This window comes from Rhinolophus sinicus, chromosome 1, assembly GCF_057876585.1.
Source record: "Rhinolophus sinicus isolate RSI-liver-muscle chromosome 1, RSI-T2T, whole genome shotgun sequence".
NCBI lineage: Eukaryota > Metazoa > Chordata > Mammalia > Chiroptera > Rhinolophidae > Rhinolophus > Rhinolophus sinicus.
In genome coordinates this window covers 30,146,208-30,167,435 of record NC_142501.1, presented here as the reverse complement: position 1 = coordinate 30,167,435, position 21,228 = coordinate 30,146,208, and the positions used below count along the sequence as shown (strand labels likewise).

The 21,228-nt window shown below is 43.3% G+C and overlaps 1 protein-coding gene across 2 annotated transcripts in view; it reads left to right on the top strand.

Moving 5' to 3' along the window:
• GRIN2B (glutamate ionotropic receptor NMDA type subunit 2B) overlaps nt 1-21,228 on the top strand; it is a 420,646-nt gene that overhangs the window by 353,595 nt on the left and 45,823 nt on the right. For both annotated transcript variants that reach the window (XM_074325986.2, XM_088798080.1), the window contains 2 exons: nt 1,900-2,025; nt 4,626-4,855. In XM_074325986.2, coding sequence (XP_074182087.1) covers nt 1,900-2,025; nt 4,626-4,855 — 356 coding nt within the window. The remainder of the gene's footprint in view (nt 1-1,899; nt 2,026-4,625; nt 4,856-21,228) is intronic.

Below are 21,228 nucleotides of genomic sequence, written 5' to 3'. Positions count from 1 at the left end.
GTACCCATTTCATAGTATAGGAACTGAATTTTAGGTTAAGCAATTTTCCAACAGTCTCTCAGCTAGTAATGGGCAGATTCAGGATTAAAGCCCAGATGTGGCTGCCTTCAGAGCCTGTGTTCTACTCCACATGGGGTATTTCAGAGCTTAGCTCCTAAATGTGGTGGTCAGAAACTAAGATATAATACAATGGGAAAGCACAGATTTTTGCCCTCAGAGGACCTCAGTTCATAACCTGGAACTGCCACAGTATGAACTTAAAAAGGACTTTGACGTCTAAGTCTTAGTTTACTGCTCTGTAAAATAGATATGGTAATCTTATGGTGATCTCATAATGAAAGGGCTATTACAAGGATTGCATAAAATATGAGGGAAAGTACTTTCTAAATTGTAAAGACCAATGAAAATGTTTTTTTCTCCTATTTTGTATACAGAAAGTTTTCCTGGGCTTAATGGGGGAAAGGAAGCATAGAAAATATACTTTTACTCAGTTATTCCCTAATCGTAAGCAAAAGTGAAATCAGAGTAGGATTGCAATCAGTTAGAGCCAATAGGGGAGAAGTGTTCTCTTCTCCACGGCATAGAGGCTTTGAATTGTACCTTCCACCCTGGCATCTCTGGCTGCTACTGAAAGGTTTTGCATTTCACAGTTGGCACACACCTTATCCAAGTCCTTTTGAAATTGATTAATTGACCAGGTTTTTCTAATTCCCTTGGGAGTTCAAAAGTAAAGTAGATTTCAAGTAGGAAAACATTTTCTAATTTCTAGCTATTTTTCCTCCTTTACAACTTCATTTTTACTATTGATTTGGAAGGTGGAGAAAACAGCATATTAATTCACTTAGTTATGAGTTTACAGTGTGCTGTGACAGCTAAAAAGGCCAGAACTATTTTGAGATACAATTGAGGGAACATTGTATCATGGGACAGAATAGCGATTGTCCCTTCTTATAGGCCTTCAGAGAGATGGCTCTTGGAATATATTGTTCAATTTCTGGACATCTCTCAGCCAGAGAGATTTAGATCAAATGGCAGGGATTCAGCAAAAATGATTAAATAAATTAAAGAAAGCGTGTGTAGAACATTCTTGCTCTCTTGCCTGGTCTTGTCCCATCAACCATGTCACCTGGTGATAGGAACTAGCTTGTAGTTGTTTGATTAATTACGGCCAAAGCATGTTTTCTTTCATATGCTAAATTCCCGCCATTGTAGATACTGATATTTATTTAATGTGGATGGAGTTTTTAACATTGACTTATATTCTCATACTCTAATGACGTCTAGTAAAACATATTCATCAAAGTGGGTCAAAAAACTAAATCTAGACTGGAAAGTTTAAGAGAAGTGAAGGAAGGGAGCAAGGGAGTTATTCATTGTGTGAAATTATTACTGAATCAGTTCAAGTCTGAAATCATAACTAAATCTGTTGAGAATGAATTGGGCTGCAAGGCTGGGAAGCACTGGTGAAAGCTGTTCCAGGTCTCCACTGTGGGGTGTGGCCAGATAGTGAGAGCATCAACCAAGAGCCAGTCCAGTATGATCCATTTATCCCATAGCTAGTACTTCTTCCAATTGTACCATTTACTAAAAGATCCCAATACTGATCCAATGACAGAAACTATCTCTCCAATCTCAAAAGTTCACAGTCAAGAGGCTGTCCTTCTCAGGTGTTTGCAAGCAAACGAACCTTGCCATGCCCATCAGGGGAATGGAGATGCTCGGGCACAACCTCTTACTCCTCCCCAACCCGGGCCCTGGCTGTCTGAAGGGACGTACACACTTGCAGTTTGTTTCTCCCCAAAATACATGTTCCAGGAATGAATGAATATGTGAATTAATCAGAATCTGCATGTTCTCTGTTTTAACCCTGAGCGCTGATTTGTTTTCTTCCTTCCCCAGAGCCCTTCAGTGCTGACGTCTGGGTTATGATGTTTGTGATGCTGCTTATCGTCTCCGCCGTGGCTGTCTTTGTCTTTGAGTACTTCAGCCCTGTGGGTTATAACAGGTGCCTTGCTGATGGCAGAGGTAAGGCCAACTGTACCCATTGCATTTCTGCATTTTTCTAGCTGTCAATTTCGAATCTCTGTACTTCTCATGTGTCATCTGCCTCCTCCTTAACTTAACCATTTCTGCAAATGAACCCTCAGCCTTATAATTCACCAGCTCAGTGACTTGTTAGAAATACCCCAATTAATATGTTAGTTTGAGTCTATATGTCCCCTCCCTGGCTCAAGCCTGACCCCAAATCCAGTTCTACTCCTAGGAAAATGAGAGGAAAACTGGCAATAGATACATGTAGCATGAACATGTCAGAGGAAACTATTTTGATAGCCTTAGACTATGAGTAGTCCATCTGATGAGATGGACTAACAAGGCAGATAATACCCATGTATTAAGAATAAGGAAAAATAGGCTGCTCCAGGGTACAGCAGGGTAGTTGTGGCTGAAAGTGTTGTCTGCAGCCAGAGGATCACCACTGAGGCACAAGATCTCCAAGCATGTGTCCTGCTCCAGTCCCTCTGCCAGGGAATGTAGGCGTTGGTATTTGAAATACAGTGGCCAGGAGATAACAATTCTCACCCATAGCTTCTATAGGGGCAGTCTAATTTCCTGGTTAGGTAAGTCCAGAGATGTGACGGCTGCGCGTGTGTTGGAGGCATTTATCAGACTTCAAAAAAGTTTACTAGCTCTCTGAAGGAGGCCATGTGATCCTTAAGAATAGCTCTTCTAAAATTTCCTGAGAACCCCAAGATTAGAAAATATTACAACTTTTCTGAATCTTATCCCATCCAGAATATGAGCCTGGAATTATGCCTCCAAGATGAAAGATTCCTAACCCAGCTACATATAAGAATTATCTATGGGTCACTTGAAAAAACAAAGGTGCATGGACCTCATTTTCTGATATTCTGATTCACTAAGTCCAGAGTGGGGCTTGGCCCATTATTTGTTTCAAAACAGTGGTTCTCCACCTTGGATGTGTATTAGAATAACCACCTCACACCAAGTTAATAAGAATCTCTGAGGATGGGGTGCCAGGCAGCAGCATTTTGTGAACGCTCCCCTGGCACTACTGTTGCTGTCACAGCCCAGGCTGTGAGCTACCACCGTACTGAGGTATTTCCAGGTGCAGACCTGCCTTCTTGTTTGGTGTGTGCATTCTGAGTGGACAAGTGGATGTCTCCACAATATGTTGTAGTCCGTGGCTTTCTGCCTATGCCAAAGGGGTCATCCAGAAGCCATCACTACTCCCCATCCTGATGGACGTTAGTTACAAGTGAAACATCTGAGAAGCACATGAGTGTGTGTATATATATGTCAAGAGCTGAAGTGAGTGTGCACTTTCCCCTACACTTGAAGCAAATCAAGGGGGCAAAAACTCAGACACAAAATTCAGAGCAGGGGCTTACGGTTACTCACTTTACCAAACGATGCTTATCTTCACAAAGGAGTTCAACATGGGGCCACCTTAAATATCAAGTCCCCTTGAGGCGTTTTACAATATGGAAAACTTTGATTTATAAACATCTTTTTAGTTACACATCTGTTCCATGAAATGAGGTCCACACGCACAGATGTGTGCATACAGTTAGCTATTAGGCTCAACATGTGTAGTCAACGATGATTTAGTTGGCTGAGCAGATGTTGTCAGGATCACTGATCGTATTGTAAGACCTGTGCTAATGTGTTGTAAAACTGTGCAGGCAGATGTTCATTTCTGCAGTGGAAGGGCTACACACAGACCTAGACATCAGGCAAGATTTCACCATCGCCAAGCAGAGATAGCAGTAAGGTCACAAGCAATTTATCGGCAGAAGTCTTGACACTATCTGTGTGAGGGTGGAAGGAGGAAATTTGGGGACAGTCCACCTCACTGCCCACAGATACATGTGGCCACACCAGAGGTTCTGACCTCCTCTCTGGGCTTCCTGATATTCTTTTACACAGAAGCTGCTACCGTAGGAAACCATTTGGCCATTTGGGAAGTGTTGCCATTGGAGTGGGGGTCAGAGTTTCTTTTAAACATTTAGGCCTAAGTGCTAGAAGCTAAAGAAAGATCAGGATAAAGTGCACTGAAAGCCATCCAGCATCACTGTGAATAAAATTGGAGGAGGTCTCTGACAATGGAAGAAAAAGACCCCACACAATTCTTACTGACCTTTTTTGAAGTTGAAATTCTTGGTAGATACAAATATAAATTTTAGGAACAATAGGAATAAGGACGTGTGTGTGACCATAGTGGGATAATTGGCTTTGTTGTTCAGATTCAATGTGATCTTGAGGGTCTTGTACACCTGGGGGTAGAAAGCTGGCCCCTTCAGTGCCCTGAGTCATGACCGTTAGTTGGAGCAAAATCACACACACACACACACACACACACACACACACACACACACACACACACACCACATGCCTCTGATTTTTCTCCTAAGGCACTCTCTTATGTCTTCCTTGTGGGTCCCAGGAGAAGAGACACAAATTCTCAACTTAAGCTATCTATAAAAAGGCTGGGTCTTAGGCGGAGGGTTTCCTGCTCTGAGCAGGAAATGACCGTGTACTTGTGGGTTTCAATAGAAGCAGGGACTCTGTCTTAACTTTCTGTCCTTGTTTTTTCATTATGCCAGAGCCCGGTGGCCCATCGTTCACCATCGGCAAAGCGATTTGGTTACTCTGGGGTCTGGTGTTTAACAACTCCGTGCCTGTGCAGAACCCGAAGGGGACCACCTCCAAGATCATGGTGTCAGTGTGGGCCTTCTTTGCTGTCATCTTCCTGGCCAGCTACACTGCCAACTTAGCTGCCTTCATGATCCAAGAGGAGTATGTGGACCAGGTTTCTGGCCTGAGTGACAAAAAGGTAAGAGAGCCATTTGAAACCGTCGAGCTTTCCCTCAATCCCATTCTGAGCCATACTCACAGTTCTCACGTACCTGTTAATTTTCTGTCTTTAGAATCCACAGTTCTTTCTTATGTTCCCTTCAATTGGAACCTGGGAGCAGAAATCAGTTTCCCTACTGAAATAATATTACTTCACATTCGCCTCTTGATTTGTGAATGGTTGTCACAAGTACGCCCGGGGCTGCAAATAAGGGGCTTGGTATGTTAAGCGGCTTTCTGAGTGTGTGGTCCCTCTTGTTGGATATGCTTGGGTGGTCTGTCCATGCAGGGTTGCCGTTTGGTGTGTGATTAGAGGGCTGCCCTAGGCACCCACGTCGAGGGCACTGGCCCCATTATGGCCTTCATTTTCCTCCCAGTGGTGTTTGGTTGTGGGCTCGCCCTTTGTTCTTCTGCACACTCGTGTGTTCCCAGGGCTGAGCAGGAGGGTTGTTCTTCTTGTGTCCTGAAGAGAAGTAACTGCTACTTAACTTGATGATTTGCCCTGTGTGGTGCTAGTAAATGGGCTGCCCCCATACCAGTGGCAGGCCTCCCTGCTGGCCTGTGCAGTGGAGAGAGGAAGGAAAGTATCTGCTGGTTTCCATCTTTTTTGGGTGAGGATGTGCAAAACCCATTCTAAGTGGGTGTGATTCTCTAGGTCTTCCAGAAGCATCATAGGAGACATGGGAGCTCTGTCTCCTGAAACCATGGTAACTGAATGGTCCAAGGCTAGTGATAGGAGCTACTTACTACCTTCATGGAGTGTCCAGTAAAGCTCATGGTTACCTCAAGATAATTATGGAGACTCACAACAAATTTCCTACTCTGTTTCCTTAAGATTTAGAAAATGTGATTTTCCCCAATGATGGCTCTATGAAACACAGATAGATGTGTGTTTAGACCAGTTAGGTCAGATAGTGAATGATTTATTACATGGGTTAGGTTTCCCCAAGATAAAACTTTAAACACTTAGCAAATCGTTTGAGAAGAGTGAAAAGGAGGAGATATTCTCTTTGGGGGCTTGGTTCTGATTTTTCCATCCTCTCATCACTACTCACCACGAACATTCTAAAGCATGTGAGGAAAATAAACAAGCTTCTTAAGAAAATGAAAACAAAAAAATAGACGTATATATATCATCCATTATACTTAAACCTCTTCACGTTATCTTTTTCTGTGATTTGTCTTCCTTTTCACTTTGGTTTTCTTCCTTATATTTAAAAATATTCCCTCTCTTGTATTTCTTTATTCCTTATTTTTGATTTTTTTTTACTTCTCTCTTCTAACTCATGATGTATTATGCATTAATTCATATATACACTCATTTGTTACTTAATTCATTTCTAAACCTTTCTCTCTGTCATGGCCCCTTTGTCTACATCCCTCCTTTATCATTATGATCCTCTTAGAAAATTTGATTGCACATCTCTCTTCACCTCCTGTTACAACCACGACCTTTCATGCCTATTTCTGTAACCTGGGCAGTAGTGGGGCTATGAACAGCTGCTTCCTCCGGGCTTCCTACCTGGATGTGGCATAGCTGAGGTGGACCATGCCTATCCCAAAACATGAATGTAGCAGAAGCATGATGGATCCTATCTCAACGTGTGGGGTTGTCCTCACATCAGGATATGGCAGAGGTATGGTGGGTCATGTCCCCACATAGAGGGTGGCAGGATCATATTGCCATGTAATAAATAATGTGATAGAGGTGTGGTGGGCCATAGCCCTTCCTGGGGCTTTGGGCTGTAAAGCAGGGGATCTACCATATTTATCACATTGTTTTCTTCTAATGTCTCTGAGATGCTTAAGACACTGTATTTATCTTTCTCAGTCCCTCGTGGGCTGCCCAACAACAACTGAATGATCTTCTATTTGAACTAAGCATAATTGAGATGGTGGGAGATTGTTTTCCTTCTGTGGTTTTGAAAGAACTTCATTTTAGGCTGCTTAAACCCGAAAGGCCTTGCATCTATCTGCCCTCCACACCATGTTGGTTATGATCTGAAAAGTTGGATCCCATCAGTTCTTTGCTTTAAGGACTTTAGTGGCTCCACTGCTTATAGAATAAAGATGATTTTTATTTTCAATATGTGGCTTTCAAAGCATTTACAAATGACTCCCAATGTGCTCCAGCTCTTCAGTCTCATCAGCCAATGCTTTGATTCTTGCATCCTGCCTTCTAGGCGTCCTTGACTGCTTATCCTCCCCAGCCATGCCTCCTATCCATGCATCTGCCTGGGATGTACTTCTCTTCACTTCTTCACTCACCAAACTCCTACTGAAACTTCAAGACCCAGATTAGAGATCACTTTATTTGAGGAGCTATTCTTGGCTCGTCTTGGCTCATTCCGTCATGTCAATCATTCACACCTTTATTGTAACAGTTGTCTTCCATATTGGACTGTAGTAATCTGTAGATCTGTACCTGACCCCATCTCTCTGCATCTGACCATAAGCTTCAAAAGGCCTGTGATCATAGCTTGGTTATCATTTAAAAAGTCTGTGGTGGGAGAGGGAGAGAGGGTATATTTACTTAGGAGTCGCTCACACAGAGCAGCAGACTAAGCATTATAGGCAAAGCAAGTAACAAGAGAGCCAGAATTCTTGAACAGCTATTTAATTTGAAAATGCTTCAAAATGGTTATCTCTGATACATTTCGGAACTTTGCAACTGACAAAATAGTAAAGTGTAAGCATCCTACCAGAAAGTGTCAACATAATTTACATAATTATAGAAAACATTTTAGTAACAATGACATATAACTACATATCAGTGTCAGGAACAGTGATATATATCGGGAAAAGCGTTTTCTGAAAGTACTCTCAAAATGTCAAAATTCTTAATAGTTTATTTTTCCTTTACTTCAAAACACCTAAAGAAAACAAAGCCTTGAGACTTGGGACTGACTTTGTATGAAAGGAAGTGCGTTCTGTGAATTTAGAAAAAGAAAAGAATAAAGTCATCAAAAGAATAATATTGAGAATACAAATGAGGTGATTTTGAAGATTCTTTTTTCAATGTAATTAAATTTTCTTCAATGAAAGTAACATTTAAAATGGAGAAAAGTTCCTAAACTTGTTTTGACTATCATGGATGACATATCTTCTATATAACTCAGATCAAATGATAAATATCTTAGAGTTAGGATGGGAAGATATTTACAGCCATTAAATTATATATTTTTAAGAAATTATCTTTAATTTTACGGCAGAAAAGTGTTCCCATATATCATTTATGTTAAGGTACAAAATCAGAATGTTCAGAGTTAAATTTCCATGAAAACCTATTTTGGGGCTCCTTTTTACTGGATGACTTCCATTTTTCAGCAACACATTGCATCAGTGACTTCAGAATTATTCCACTACTTGCTATAGCTACATGTGGGTGCAAGTTCTAACATTTAGCAGCCCTACTGTACATTCCATCAGCTCTCCCAGTGGGAGGAGGATGTAAGGAAGCTGGTGACATCTTTCTTCTCTTAACAAAGAGCCCACAATGCTAATTCTCATATTTCTCACCTATCCAGATGGATTTCTCCTTTTGCAGTCTGCCAACCACAGTATGGAGGGGAAAGAGCTTGGCCCGGTGAAGGATGGGACATATTTGCTGGGCACTGGGTACATTAAGTATGTTACATATATGTTATATGTATAATCTTCATACAGGTATGATTATTCCCATTTTATAAATAAGGACACCGAAACTCTGGGAAAGTTAGTGACTTCCCTAAAGTCATACATTATCAAGAGACAGCCAAGGTTTGAGTCCCTATGTGTTTGACTCGAAAATCACTTGGCTAGGTTGTGTCAAAGCTATGACATAGCTAAAGATTGATATTGACACCCCTGCCTCTACTTTCCCACTTAATTCCCTACCCTCTCATTTAATGCCTTTTATATCAGTTCTACTTAACCCAACCCTTCTCAGGACATTGTACACTACCACCAGTAAGTACTAATACTACTACTGATGATCATAAAAACAGTTATTATTACTATTAACAGAACTTCAACAATAATATCTCTGCTAACATTTTTTCAGCTCTTACGAGCCAGACATAATGCCAAATATATTACATAGATTATCTTACGTAATAGTGCTATTAGTATCTTCATTTTTAGGTGAGAAAACTAAAGAAGCTTGGAGACGTTAAGTAATTTGCCCTTCTGATGTTCCTGGCTTCCTATAGACCCTAAACAGTGTGCCACCCTGTTCAGATACTGATGGTTTTTCCAGTTAATCCATTTTCTTCCTACCCTCCCATCTACCTGGTCCAAGTTTAACAAGTTCTATCTTTTTCCTCTACTAAAAAGTAGCTATCTGATTAACAGGTCCGTAATAATTAGATAGTATTTTAACATTTGCACTTTATTTAATAAGTCTTTCAAAGACATTACTTTAAACAGAGAATAATGATGATTTCCAGTGATAGAGCAGGTTAATGGCCTTCAAATTGACTTTAGCCTGGGCCTGTTGTAACCCTCAGCTTTAAGCCATTGTTGGAGGGTGGGAGAGAGGTGGCAGCAGGAGAGAGAGGGGTCACTTATAGAGCAGAGGGTGAAGAAAGACTGCAGGGCAGCCAAGGCTACGGAAAGTCACTGGAGGCTGCCGTCTGGCAATCAGGCTCCTGAGGGTATCTAGCTGCATCCTGCTTCACAAATCCTACCACCAATGTGACATATACGTGCATCGTATTTTGCAGTTCTTTTTCTCAAGGAACTGGAAGAACTTTATTAACTTCAAAATAACAAAAAGGCGCTAATCCATTTAATGAGGGCAGTCATCTTACCCCATAACATTGAAGGTACAATCAGAACAGCCTACCCACAACTAAATGAGGACCCATGGCTTTTCTAAGTAATGATTATTCTGAGTTTCTGAGAAGTCCCATACAGTCTGGACATCACCTTTTGGGATATAGGCAGGGAGTAACTTTTAAATCAGCATGCAAATGAGTAAGTAAATACGCATTTTGGAAGAAACCCGGCCTGGTGGTAAGCATTTTACACAACTACCCTGACATGTTTGGATTGTATTTGAGCATGTGTGAGGAAATGGGCCATGCTTTCCACTGGACAAATGTGTTTTCCTTGCGCTATTAACTTTAGGCTGAAAGCCAGTGGGAGACAGCTGACCTCAAGTCTGATGTGTCACAACCTGATCTTGTCCCAGACCGTCTTGGTCAGACCATGGAATATTGGGCTAAAGATAGCTTCCTAGAGAAACTGGCAAGCATGACTACCTAGCTAGGGAGTTCGACTTGAGGGCCTGGGAAGCACCTCCAGAGAGTTGAGCAAAATGTAAGGGTATGATTTATTGTGTGTGAGTCCTCTGGAGTTGTCAAGCAACTCGACGTCATGTAACAGCTGGTCAAGAGCAGGTCTGAAGGAGGTAACAAGAGAAGAAAACTCCCCAAATCCTGGGAGTACACAGGGTACAGGACATGCATGGGTGGGGAAAGGAACACCTGCCCCTTTGCCTCTGAATTAGCAAAGCCAACCTGACACCGTGCATGAACCACTGCCCCAAGTACTGAGACTCCTTCGTTCCTGCTAGAGTGACTTCCATCCAGATGGATCCAGAACAAGGCCCTGGGGCTTGGCCAGTCCCAGGTCTGTCACTGAGGGTCAGCTGTCATCACTTCTCTGGCTTTCTTTGAGAACGGGGCTAGTTGAGTGTCTTCAACAGGTCCGCTTGAACCCTAATCCTAACTCCATCTTGACCGAGGCAGGAACTGCCTCCCCTCAGCGGAGCATGCAGTGGGCTTTACAATGGTCATCCTCCCAGCTCCAGGATGCAGATGTCCCAGTGCTGACTGCTGTGCTCCCAGGAGGGCCCCAGAGTGCTCTTTGTCTCCTTTTTGTGTACCCCTTTGCAGCATCGGGCTTCACTTTGCTCTCTTCTCCTTGCTTTCTGACATTCCATGACTTCCCACACAGGATTCCTGTCCTTCCAGCTCTTTATAGTGTTGGGGCCTACAGTGGTTTAAAAGGTAGCCTCCCAAAAGATGCATCCACATCCTAACCCCTGGAACCTGTGAATGGGGACCTTATTTGAAAAAAAGATCTTTGCAGAGGTAATTAAGTTAAGGATCTCAAGATAAGATCATCCTGGATTATCCAGATTGATGCTAAATCTAATGACCAGTGTCCTTACTTAAAAAACAAACAAACAAACAAAAAAAAAACAAGCAGAGAGACGTTTGGCACAGAAGACAAAGCCACCAGAAGGCAAAAGGAATTCCTGGAGCCACTGAAAGCTGGAAGAGACAAAGAATGGATTCTTCCCTAGAGCCTCTGGTGAGAGCACAGCCCTGCTGACACCTGGAATTTGGACTTCTGATCTCCAGAATGATGTGAGAATAAACCTGCATTGTTTTCAGTCACCAAGCCGGTGGCGATTTGTGATGGCAGCCACAGGAAACTAGCCACACTGACTCCTTTCATAACCTGCACTCTGAGCTCCGTGCACCCTTCAGACTGGTGCTTCCCCTACTCACTTCAGTCCCCTTCATCAGCGCCCCCAGCCCAGTCCTTCCATATGGGTGTTTCTTACAGCAGGATCCGGTTCAGTTCCTCTTCTCACTAGTCTCCTTTGCTTGGAAAAACTGATCTCCGTCACACTGAAGATTTGCAGAGACATCTTTTACACGCAGAGGGAGTCTTCTCCATGCTGGTTCATTTTAGGGAGACAATAAAAAATTTAAGTGCCATTGTGTGCTCCCTTTTGCTCTGTCCTTGAGCCTGATTAATGATAGTTTCTCACAGTGTGTAGTGTGTTATTTTTGTGCACACTTCCCACACAACTTTCTTCTAGACCTCTTAGCAGTAATGTCTCCCTCAAAGGGGTTTGAAGACGTGTTTTTGTAAGAGGTGTCATTTTCACAGCTCTTGTCTGGGGGAAAATATTATTAATGCACCCCTTTCATTCTGGACCATGCTGTTGTTCAAATCACAGAACTGGGAGGGACTTTATGTGATTCTCAGGCACAGGTGACACTTTTGTCATCAAAGGCAAACAGATGGCCTCCCCATGTAGATGAATGTGTCACACAGGAATGCACTCTCAACATGGAGTTTCTCTCCATCCTCCCAAACTACATAAAGACAAGATACCTTGGTCACTAAGAACTTGGTCCTTGCACCTCTGCATAAGGAACGCAAGTTCCCCATGGACAGACAACATACATTTTACAAAGTGGACCTCAGGAAGGTTGTCTCATTCTGCAAATATTAGCGGAACCACCTTTTTGTAAACTAAAACAAGGTGAACAGGAAGGAAGGGAAAAAGAAAGGAAGAAAAGGCATTCACAATTTTCCTACCTGAATTGAATCAAACTGGGACCCAAATGAAACCAGCCATAAACAACAAAGAATTTTAGTTAATAAAAATCAAACCATGCTGCTTGCTGTGCTGCACTTGAGCTTCCGATACTCTGGTAGTGGAGGGGCTCGTGAGCACTTGTGGGATCATTGAATGTCTCTGTGTGGCTTCCGTATGGGGCCTCTCCCCTTCAGGCCATCTCTCCAGGTTCCGAACAGCAAGTGGCTCTGGGGACTCCCGCAGAAGTTCGAATCTACTTCCATGCCACCAGGTCTCTGGTTCTAAGACAAGAGAGCTATTCCATTTAGCTGACTACTGAAGGCAGTTTCTTCATTCTGAAGTTTATTTACAACGAGAGAGAGAGAGTTCCTCAATATCCTTTTCTCTCTCGTTAAAAACAAAATTAGAACTAAGCGGTTTCGTCCAAGGGGGCTAAGCTTTTATATGCTCGCTAAATCTCGGCTTGTGCGCTGAGGATTTATGAAGAATTTACTGTTTCACTTCTGGACAAGTAAGTTCGAGTCCTTTGAGACAAATTAATGAAGCTGTGAAAATTTATATGTGGCCAAAGGCATCAGGCCTAAAATAAACCGGATTTTGGAGAAGTCAGAATCGTAGTCTCCATGAAAATTGTGACCTGTGGTCTGGGCTGGCTCTGGGTGTTTGTGGATATTTTGGCCTTTTTGCGTTCCCAGCGCCCCCTCCCGCCCTCCCTTTTGGTGTAATGATGGCAAGAGTGGACAAAGGTCTCAACGGCTGTGCCGCCTGTTATATTTTTGGAAGTTTTATGCATGTGTTAGGGCCTATGGGGGCGTGAGAGTGCCTAAGTCCTGGGGAAACCCAACCGTTTAGTTTACAATTTGATATCAAAGTTTTCCTGTCCAGCGTGGGTCACCGAGAGCTATGGAAAGACCACTCACGTTCTGTCAACACTGTCATCTCAGACATTTTCTCTGTTATTTTCATACCGTTCTATTCAGGGGGCTTCGATTCCAAGTGTCAAGGGCACTAGCTGCCGGCCAGCATGATCCTGAGTGCTGTCTGAGGGGAGAGCAGAGAACCAGCAGGCACGCAAGCTCCCTCACGGTGCAGGTGGCTTAGACTTGCAGGGGGAAGAGTCAGGAGGAAGATCAGGGGCTCGTGTCCTCACTTTAACAATTACATGGCTAGTCTGCACGAGTAGTTTTGGGAACATGGGAAGAAGAGGCTGCCTGGGAAGGGGTGAGGTAGAGTGGAGTGTTGATATCAAAGTCACTTGGGGAACTCTTTTGAAATCAACAGGCCTCTCTTCGCCCAGCTGGAAATAAAAGTACAGGTAGTGAAAGCTCCCATCTGAGCAGGGCCTGCCAGGAGGCAGCCAGAACACCGAAAATATAAAAATAATTGTGAGACCCTTTTTGGTACTTTTGGGGGGAAGTTATTGGAGGGGTGTGACATCTTCCCTTTCTCCTACTCCCCTAAAATGCATTGAAGGGGCTTTGAGGAGACCATTTGGAAACTAGGTATTCAGGTTCCGCAGTTAGAATGGAGAAGGGGCTGGCGTGTGACCCAAAACAGGGAAGACAAGAGCTGACAGGTCTTAGCTACAGTAGGTCACCTGGTAGGTGGGCCAGACTGTGACCAGTGGCAGGCGGGCAGGTCTGCATTCCTTAGGACCAGATTAGGCCACGTGGGAATGAAGGAGTCATTCTGGACCCAGAGTGGAGGGAAGTATTTTTTAAAGGTACCCTGCCCAAAGGGCTTCCTGCCCAGGATGAGGAAACCAAATCAGAAATTTGCTGGAGGGGTGTCACCTGATGGAGAAGCTTGAAGGGGCTGGTATAAGGGACCAGCTGCCCTGAAGCAGTTGCAGACCAAGGTTCTCACTGAGAGACTCTCTAGGGAACCCAGGAACGTGCCTGAGAAGGAAAAGAGCCTGCTTTGAACACCTACCAGGCCTAGAGAGCGTCAGGGCAGGATCGCCACTGCAGGCCCCAATGAGTGCTTTCCTGCCTCTCAAGCCTCCTCCTTTTCCTGCTCCCATTGCCTTTCACTCCACCCCGGAGAGTGGGAGGGGAACAGCTAGAATATGGGATCTGTAAGAGCTGACTTGGCTTGGTTTTCATTTCTTGGCCAGCTAATCACCACTAGGTTTCCTGGGGCCAAATCTGTCTGGTTTTCTCTTCCCTTACTATTGAACAATTATTGAACTATTTAATGAACGTATACTTTGTGCCAGGCCTATTGTTAGACTTTTCACATCCATTGCTACTTTTAATCCTCATGCCCACCTTTTGAAATAGATATTATTAACAGCATTTTATAGATGAGGAGAAACATGTAAGTGTTAAGCAAATTCACCAAAATCATTCAACTAGAAAGTGAAGGTTTCAGGATTTGACCCAGGGATTGCTGATGCCACAGCCCACAGCTGTTCTATTTTACTGCACTGCTACAGCCCTGTGTCTTCCTTGTGTGGACACAGGAAGGAGAGGCATCTAGAGGCACTGGCCTGGTGCAGCAGCATCCAGTCAAGCCCCTGTCCTGGGGACCCCTCTGGTCTGGCTTCTTGGAGTTTCAAGAAGGTAATTATGGACCTGCACAGACCCACAGACCACTCGCTACCCATCTGAGTTCACGGGGACCTAGAAGAGACTATTGTTCACTGGAATCTAAGAGTATCTCCAACAAGGGCTCTATTATCTTCATTTCTGTACTCACAGCCTCTTGCAAGTTTAAGAGCCACTTATTTAATGAGGGTTGACTAGATGAATGGATCCAAGAGAAAGGGACTATTGTCAGGTGCCATGTTTTCTCTCTTCTAGGAAGTAGCTAATATAGTTATTTAATCCAGCTAGAAAGGAAAAGGTCCCAGTTTCAACAAACTACTTCCGTTTAGAGGAAGAGAAAGGAAGACAGAAAGGAAAGAATCAGAGAGGAGGGAAATGGCACCCTACTCCATCTCTTCATCTTCATATTAAAAGGAAAATAAAGCAAGAACAATTTTAACTGTTTCTCAAGTACTTCTGACAAGGAGACCATGAGTAACTTAAGTCTATAAACCACCTTGACAATAAATTTGCCAAGTGCTTAATTCCTTAAAACTTCCTCCCTCATCTCTCCACTTATCACTAGCACCACAGTAAGTTCTGAGTTAAGTATAAGCCAGTTCCGTTTCTTGCTAGAACTTACTGCCAACAGACCCTGAGACGGCTGGGACTCAGCCTTTTTTGGACTGAGTCCAAAAGAGATGTTGATCTGGGTGTCATTTTGGTGCTGAAGAAAGAATGCTGTGATGTCTAATGATGTCTCCTAGTGGCCTCAAATACAAATTGAACAAGATGGCTAACATCATTGCGTTATGAAGGACACTGCAGCAGTGGACCTCATGGGCAGAGAAACCTTTGGGAAGTGAGCCTTTTATTGCTCCCAGAAAAAAAGAAAAACTGCACGTGAACACACAAGGTTATCCATTCGCGTGCCTTCACATGACACACCACCCGTCACTGCAGACACATGCACACACCATACACGGTGCAGAGGCAGCTCTGACGGGGAGCACCGAGCGATTTCCTGCTTTTTCCTTTTCTCCTTATAAAAATGCATCCAATTAATTGTGGCCAATTACGTACAAATCCCTTTCTGTTTGCCAATCAGGACTGCCTGACCAGGCAAGAGGCACTCACCTGCTTCATTATGCAAATTGATATTCAAAGGCTGAAGAACAATGCCGCCTTCAGCACAGCAGTGATTCCAGGCTGCTAATATGAGACTGCTCCAGTGGAGTTGCTTTAACCCTCTGATGATGAGAGAGGGCTGAGAAGGCTTCAAGTGAAGAAGGGGACAAAGTCAAAATCACTGCCGGCTCTCTGATATGAGAACCATTACTCTGGTATGAACTGGGCTCTGACATGGAAATTCACCACTAGGTCTGACGAGATTCGAGACAGTTGGAGTCCAAATAGTTTAGACAGAATAGCTTGATTCCTTAAATACCCCTGTGGTCTGACAACCATAAATAATATTTCATAGGACATGATGGGCACCCGTAAGCATGGGGTCAGGTGTGGCCATAAATGTACCAATACTCAGAATACCTGTAGACAAAGGCAGGCCTGATCCACCATGAAAAGTGTTTAGGAACTACTACCTGCAGAGAAAGAGTTCTTTTATTCCCCAGTAACCACAGTTGTGAGGACTTACTTCTCTCTTGCCTGCCTCACCTTCTTACCTTGTCCTACCGTGTTTCCTTGAAAATAAGACTGGGTCTTTTATTACTTTTTGCTCCAAAAGATGCATTAAGGCATATTTTCAGGGTGTGTCTTAATTTTCATGTACAACAATCTACATTTATTCAAATACAGTCATGTCATCTTCTTCTGGAACATCGTCATAATGTACTAAATGCGTCCATCTGGCTGACGATCTTAACTGGGGCTTATTTTTGGGGTAGGTCTTCTTTTCGAGGAAACACAGTAGCACTTCAGAATCTCTTCTTGAACTGGAATTACAATCTCACCTCTCAACCCCAAGTCCTTGAAAAGAGGCTTCTAACAAAATTATGTATTTGTCACCCTGGTCCTCTCTGCTGGGGGTGGCACGAGCCAGACACAGGATATAGCAGTGTGGGCATTTTTGCTTTGCAGCTGTGGTCTCAGTGACATGTAGTAGGGCTTCAGTTTTTGGTTTGAATTATCATGAAATCGCACGTCATCTAACATGCCCATGTTCCGTGATAAGTCCCTCCAGGATGCAGAAGACCCAGACCAGCAGCGACGCCATCGCCACCCCCTCCCTTGCTGGTACCAGCACTCCATGGGGGCTACTGTGTACACATAAAAGATAAAAGGAACAACACTTTTGATGCTTGCAGCATCTGAAGGATGTGGGGTTCAGTGAAGAAGGAGCAATCACTGAAAGAAAACGGCTCCCAAGGCAGTCCACAAGCTGAGCTGATTGGTCTGCATGACCACTACATTTTTTAGAATGCTTTCATGTGCTTATACTTCCAATTTCAACATTTATATAAAAAGAACCAAAAAAAATTAAACTATCTGCTTCTTAAAGTACATATGTTTAGCGACATTGAGTGATGGTTTAATCACAATTCAATGAGACTTTCTTTCAAGGTTTTCTCCCTCTTAACACCTAGCTGTGATCCATCCCTTTGGTCTGAAAAAACAAGGCTTTAGATTTTTCTGGACATTGGTCATGTAGAAAAATAGGGACTGTCAGGTTCGGATGCCCCGGAAGGGTGCTTAGGAAAGCAGCAAAGTTCAGCAAGTGGGGTATAAATATAGAAAGTGGAGTGCAAGAGCCTGCCCTGAACCCAAGCCCAGAAATTCCTTCTTCTTTCCTCCAGTTCTTCATCTCCTGCCCCTCCCGGATCCCCAGGCACCCCACCCCTGCCCTCCTACAACACCTTTATCACCCTCCACTAGAGTCATTGATCAAATGCCCATTTCCTTTACTGCATTGTAAGCTCCTTGAGGCAGCAGACATCCTTTCAATAACTATCTATTTCACTCCTGGGACAGTGCCTGCTACATAATAGAAGTATGCTAAGTGAATGAATGTTTCCAGAACATAAACTAATAATATTAACACAAAAGTTCTGCTCTCTTATGGATTAAATTGCCTTTAATGAGCTAGCCATTTACAGTATTGTTGCGCAGGGAAAATGTATTTTTCTGAACAGTTGATTTATAAATGAACTCTTGAGGACAGCATGTTCATAGGTTGGAGCCTGCCTATTAAAAATTGCATTTACAAAGCCAAAAATAAATTAACCTTTGTATGATGTTCCTTTGCACTGTGAACAAGCCGGGCCCTCGTCCATGGTGATCACTGTGTAAAACCACATCAATAGTTACAGTCTCAGAGAGTGGCTTAGTCATTAGTGACCATGGGTGGCATTCCCTGGGCTAGACAATTTACATTCTTTGTCTCATTTACTTTTCCTGCCAAACCTTTTAGGCAAATGCTACCTTTGCCTTACAACAGAGAAAACTAAGACTCAGCCAATTTAAAGCATGTGATACGGCTGGGCTCCTTAGCCCCTCTGGTGCCTCGGTTTCCTAATTATAAAATGAGGATAAAAATGTTACTTACATTATAGCTGTCATGCTGATTAAAGACTTAGAATACCGGAAAAGTGCTTAGAGCAGTGCCCCATGCATACTAACCCCTCATTAAATGTTAGGGCTCAGATCGTCCCACAGACCCAGGCTTTGTGCCTAAGTCCATCTCACAAAGCCCGTAGTGTTTCTAGTTTCAAATTAGTGTGTACCTTGAAAGCCATGGAAGAACTAGTACTAATCCATCTAGAGCCTATGTGCAGTCCTCCTTCCACCCTCCCTGCTCCTTGCACTTTCCTGTTTCAATGAAATTCTGGGGAAAGGGGGCGGGGTGGGGTGGAGGACAATAGGAATACGTCAGGCCTGGAAAGGTGTGCAAGAGAGCGTGGAAGAGTCACTCTGCGTGCTTAGACTCCCTGAAAGGAGCTCTGGATCCAAGGATGCGGTTGCAAGAAGTGTATCTGCCATAGGCAACAGGTACCTGGTACCACTTTGCAACCATCTTGTGGGTCTTTTGAGAGAAAGCATTTAGCGTCCTCCTACGTGCAGAGTAAGAGTTCAATGAACGTTTCTAAATCTGTATCTGTCATCCATCGCTGTGATAGAAAGTTACTTCAAATATGTTTTCATTTAACTACAGGGCCCTCCCCCAAACAGTTTCTTCCGGGAATGGACAGATTACAAAACTGGGTTTCTCTTAAAGTCTTCCCTGCTTGCATGATCTTGTATTGCCAAGGAATTGTCTGTCCTTTCAGACTCCCAGAAAAAGTACACCTAACTGCTCCCACCTCAAGCTCTCTTGGAGACTTAGAAAAGAGCTGCAGCTTCACTGCAGTTTATTGATGAAATCAGAGAATTTATAACGTTCCTAAGTCTATCATTAATACTCATTTTAACTAGTTTATTTAGCAATAGAAAATACATTCTTATTGTCGTAAATAGTTGCCACTCTATCATAATTTGTGCACGAATGAAGGAAATACTGGGGTTCTCTAGTGACCCTCACCATTTGGAAAAGTCCCAGAATGTCAAATTAGCTGTGGGTTTGGGAGAACCTGAAACCCATTAGTTTTAGTCCCTGAAGCTCCTCTTCTCAGTTCCCAGCCTAGGGAACTCACTTCCCATCCTCTGTGTCATTGAGGGTCTCTGCTGGCCAGTTCCTACTTACCATGTTCTGTATTAATACACCTTATCCTGCGTATCTGTATGACACAAATATAATATAATGATGTTCTCTAGATAGTCAGTTTCACTGCTTTCCTGCCTCACCACCTGCTCTTCATTTATTCATTCAGCAGGTAGACCCCAAATAGCTACCATAAGCCACTTATTAGGACAGGGGATAGGAAGAGCAGAACAGCTCTGTGCAAGCATGGTATCTCTAACCTTTGTGTGGGCACCAAGCTTGCAGTCCAACCACTCGGTTTATCTCAGGAGTCCCAGTAGCTGCCATGCTGTTCATGGCCGAAGCCCCGAGGCCCTGGAGTTAGAAAGACCAATAGTTGTGCTCCTTTATCTCAAAGAGTCTTTCCAGAAACCCCTCCTGCCCTTTGTAAGCTGCTTGTTCGGCCTGGATTCTGCCTCCTAGCAGAGCCCTGCGCCTCTCCACAGATCTTTGGATTAACTGAGGCCTCTGTTGTATCATCTACCTGGCTTTTTATTTAAGTTTTTATGTTCTCTGCACTTAACATAATACCTAGTACATCTAGTACATAATAGTAACTAATTCAACAACGATTTCTTGGATGGAGACTCACAGTTACCCTGTGAGTAGGGTTGCCAGATTTAGCAAATAAAAATACAGGGCACCCACTTAAATTAATTTCTGATGAACCATGAATACGAGCGTATGATTTTAGTATAAGTATGTCCTGAAACTTCATGGAAACCCTACCTGTGAGGTGTTGGAGATATGCTGAAAAAGCCTCAGTCCGATGGTCCAGTGAGGGAGGCAGGCTGTTAAATGGTTCTTAAACCGTAAGATGGCAAGTACAGGGACAGAGGAATTTTCTTGGGTGCTCCTTTCAGGGTTAAATAAACCCAGTCTTTTAAACTTTCAGCATAAGATTTGTCCTCTCTCCTTTCATTGTTTTCTGAACCTTCTCAAATTGGAGTTGTGAGTTTTATGAGTTATAGAAGAGGTTTCACAGTGAACATAAAGCGCTCCCCCTGACACCTCGCAGAGCCTGATCATGTGCATCCACCTGCCACCTTGCTCTTGACCTTCCCATTCTGGGCTCCCTATTTACACAGCAGCACGGTGTTGCCAACTCATGCAGCTAATGGTCCGCTAAGGCTCCACAGTCTTTTTGGACCATGCTTTTGACAGAGCCAGTTCCTATCCCTCCTTCCTCTAGGGCAATGTGGCTTTACATCCTGCGAGAGTTACTTTGTATGCTTCCTAATTGAACTTCATCCTTTTAATATCCTCTTTCATCATGCCTGACTTATTGTTCCGATGTTTAATTCTATTTCCCAAATGGCCAGCCATCCAATCCAACTTAGTGTCATAAGCAATTTAAAGAGCAAGTTTTCCATCCTATCATCTAAGTTATTAACACGAGACCTTTCCCTGTGTGTTTCGTAAGTTAACCCACACTCCTGATTCAGAATTTATAGAATAATTTTGAGGTAGGCTAGCTTCTCTGTAATCCATGGATAAAGGGAACATGATACATGCGCTTGGAGCCATTAAAAGGACCCAGTGGCCCGCTATCTTAAAAGAATCTTCATAGGGCTCACTAAAGAAACCTTTGACTAACTTCCTGCTAGGTAGCTGAGAAAATATCCCTGTTAGGGTGCCTGTTTCCCTCTAATTATGTCCACCCAGACAAGGTTTTAAAAATATAAGTGTGAAATGGACTCATCTAGATTATTTTCCAAAATATGTGTTGCAATTTATAGGCAAGCTATCCTGCCAGTAATTCTATCCCTTCAGCCCATTTGCTTATCCTAGAAAAAGTCTCTTTTCCA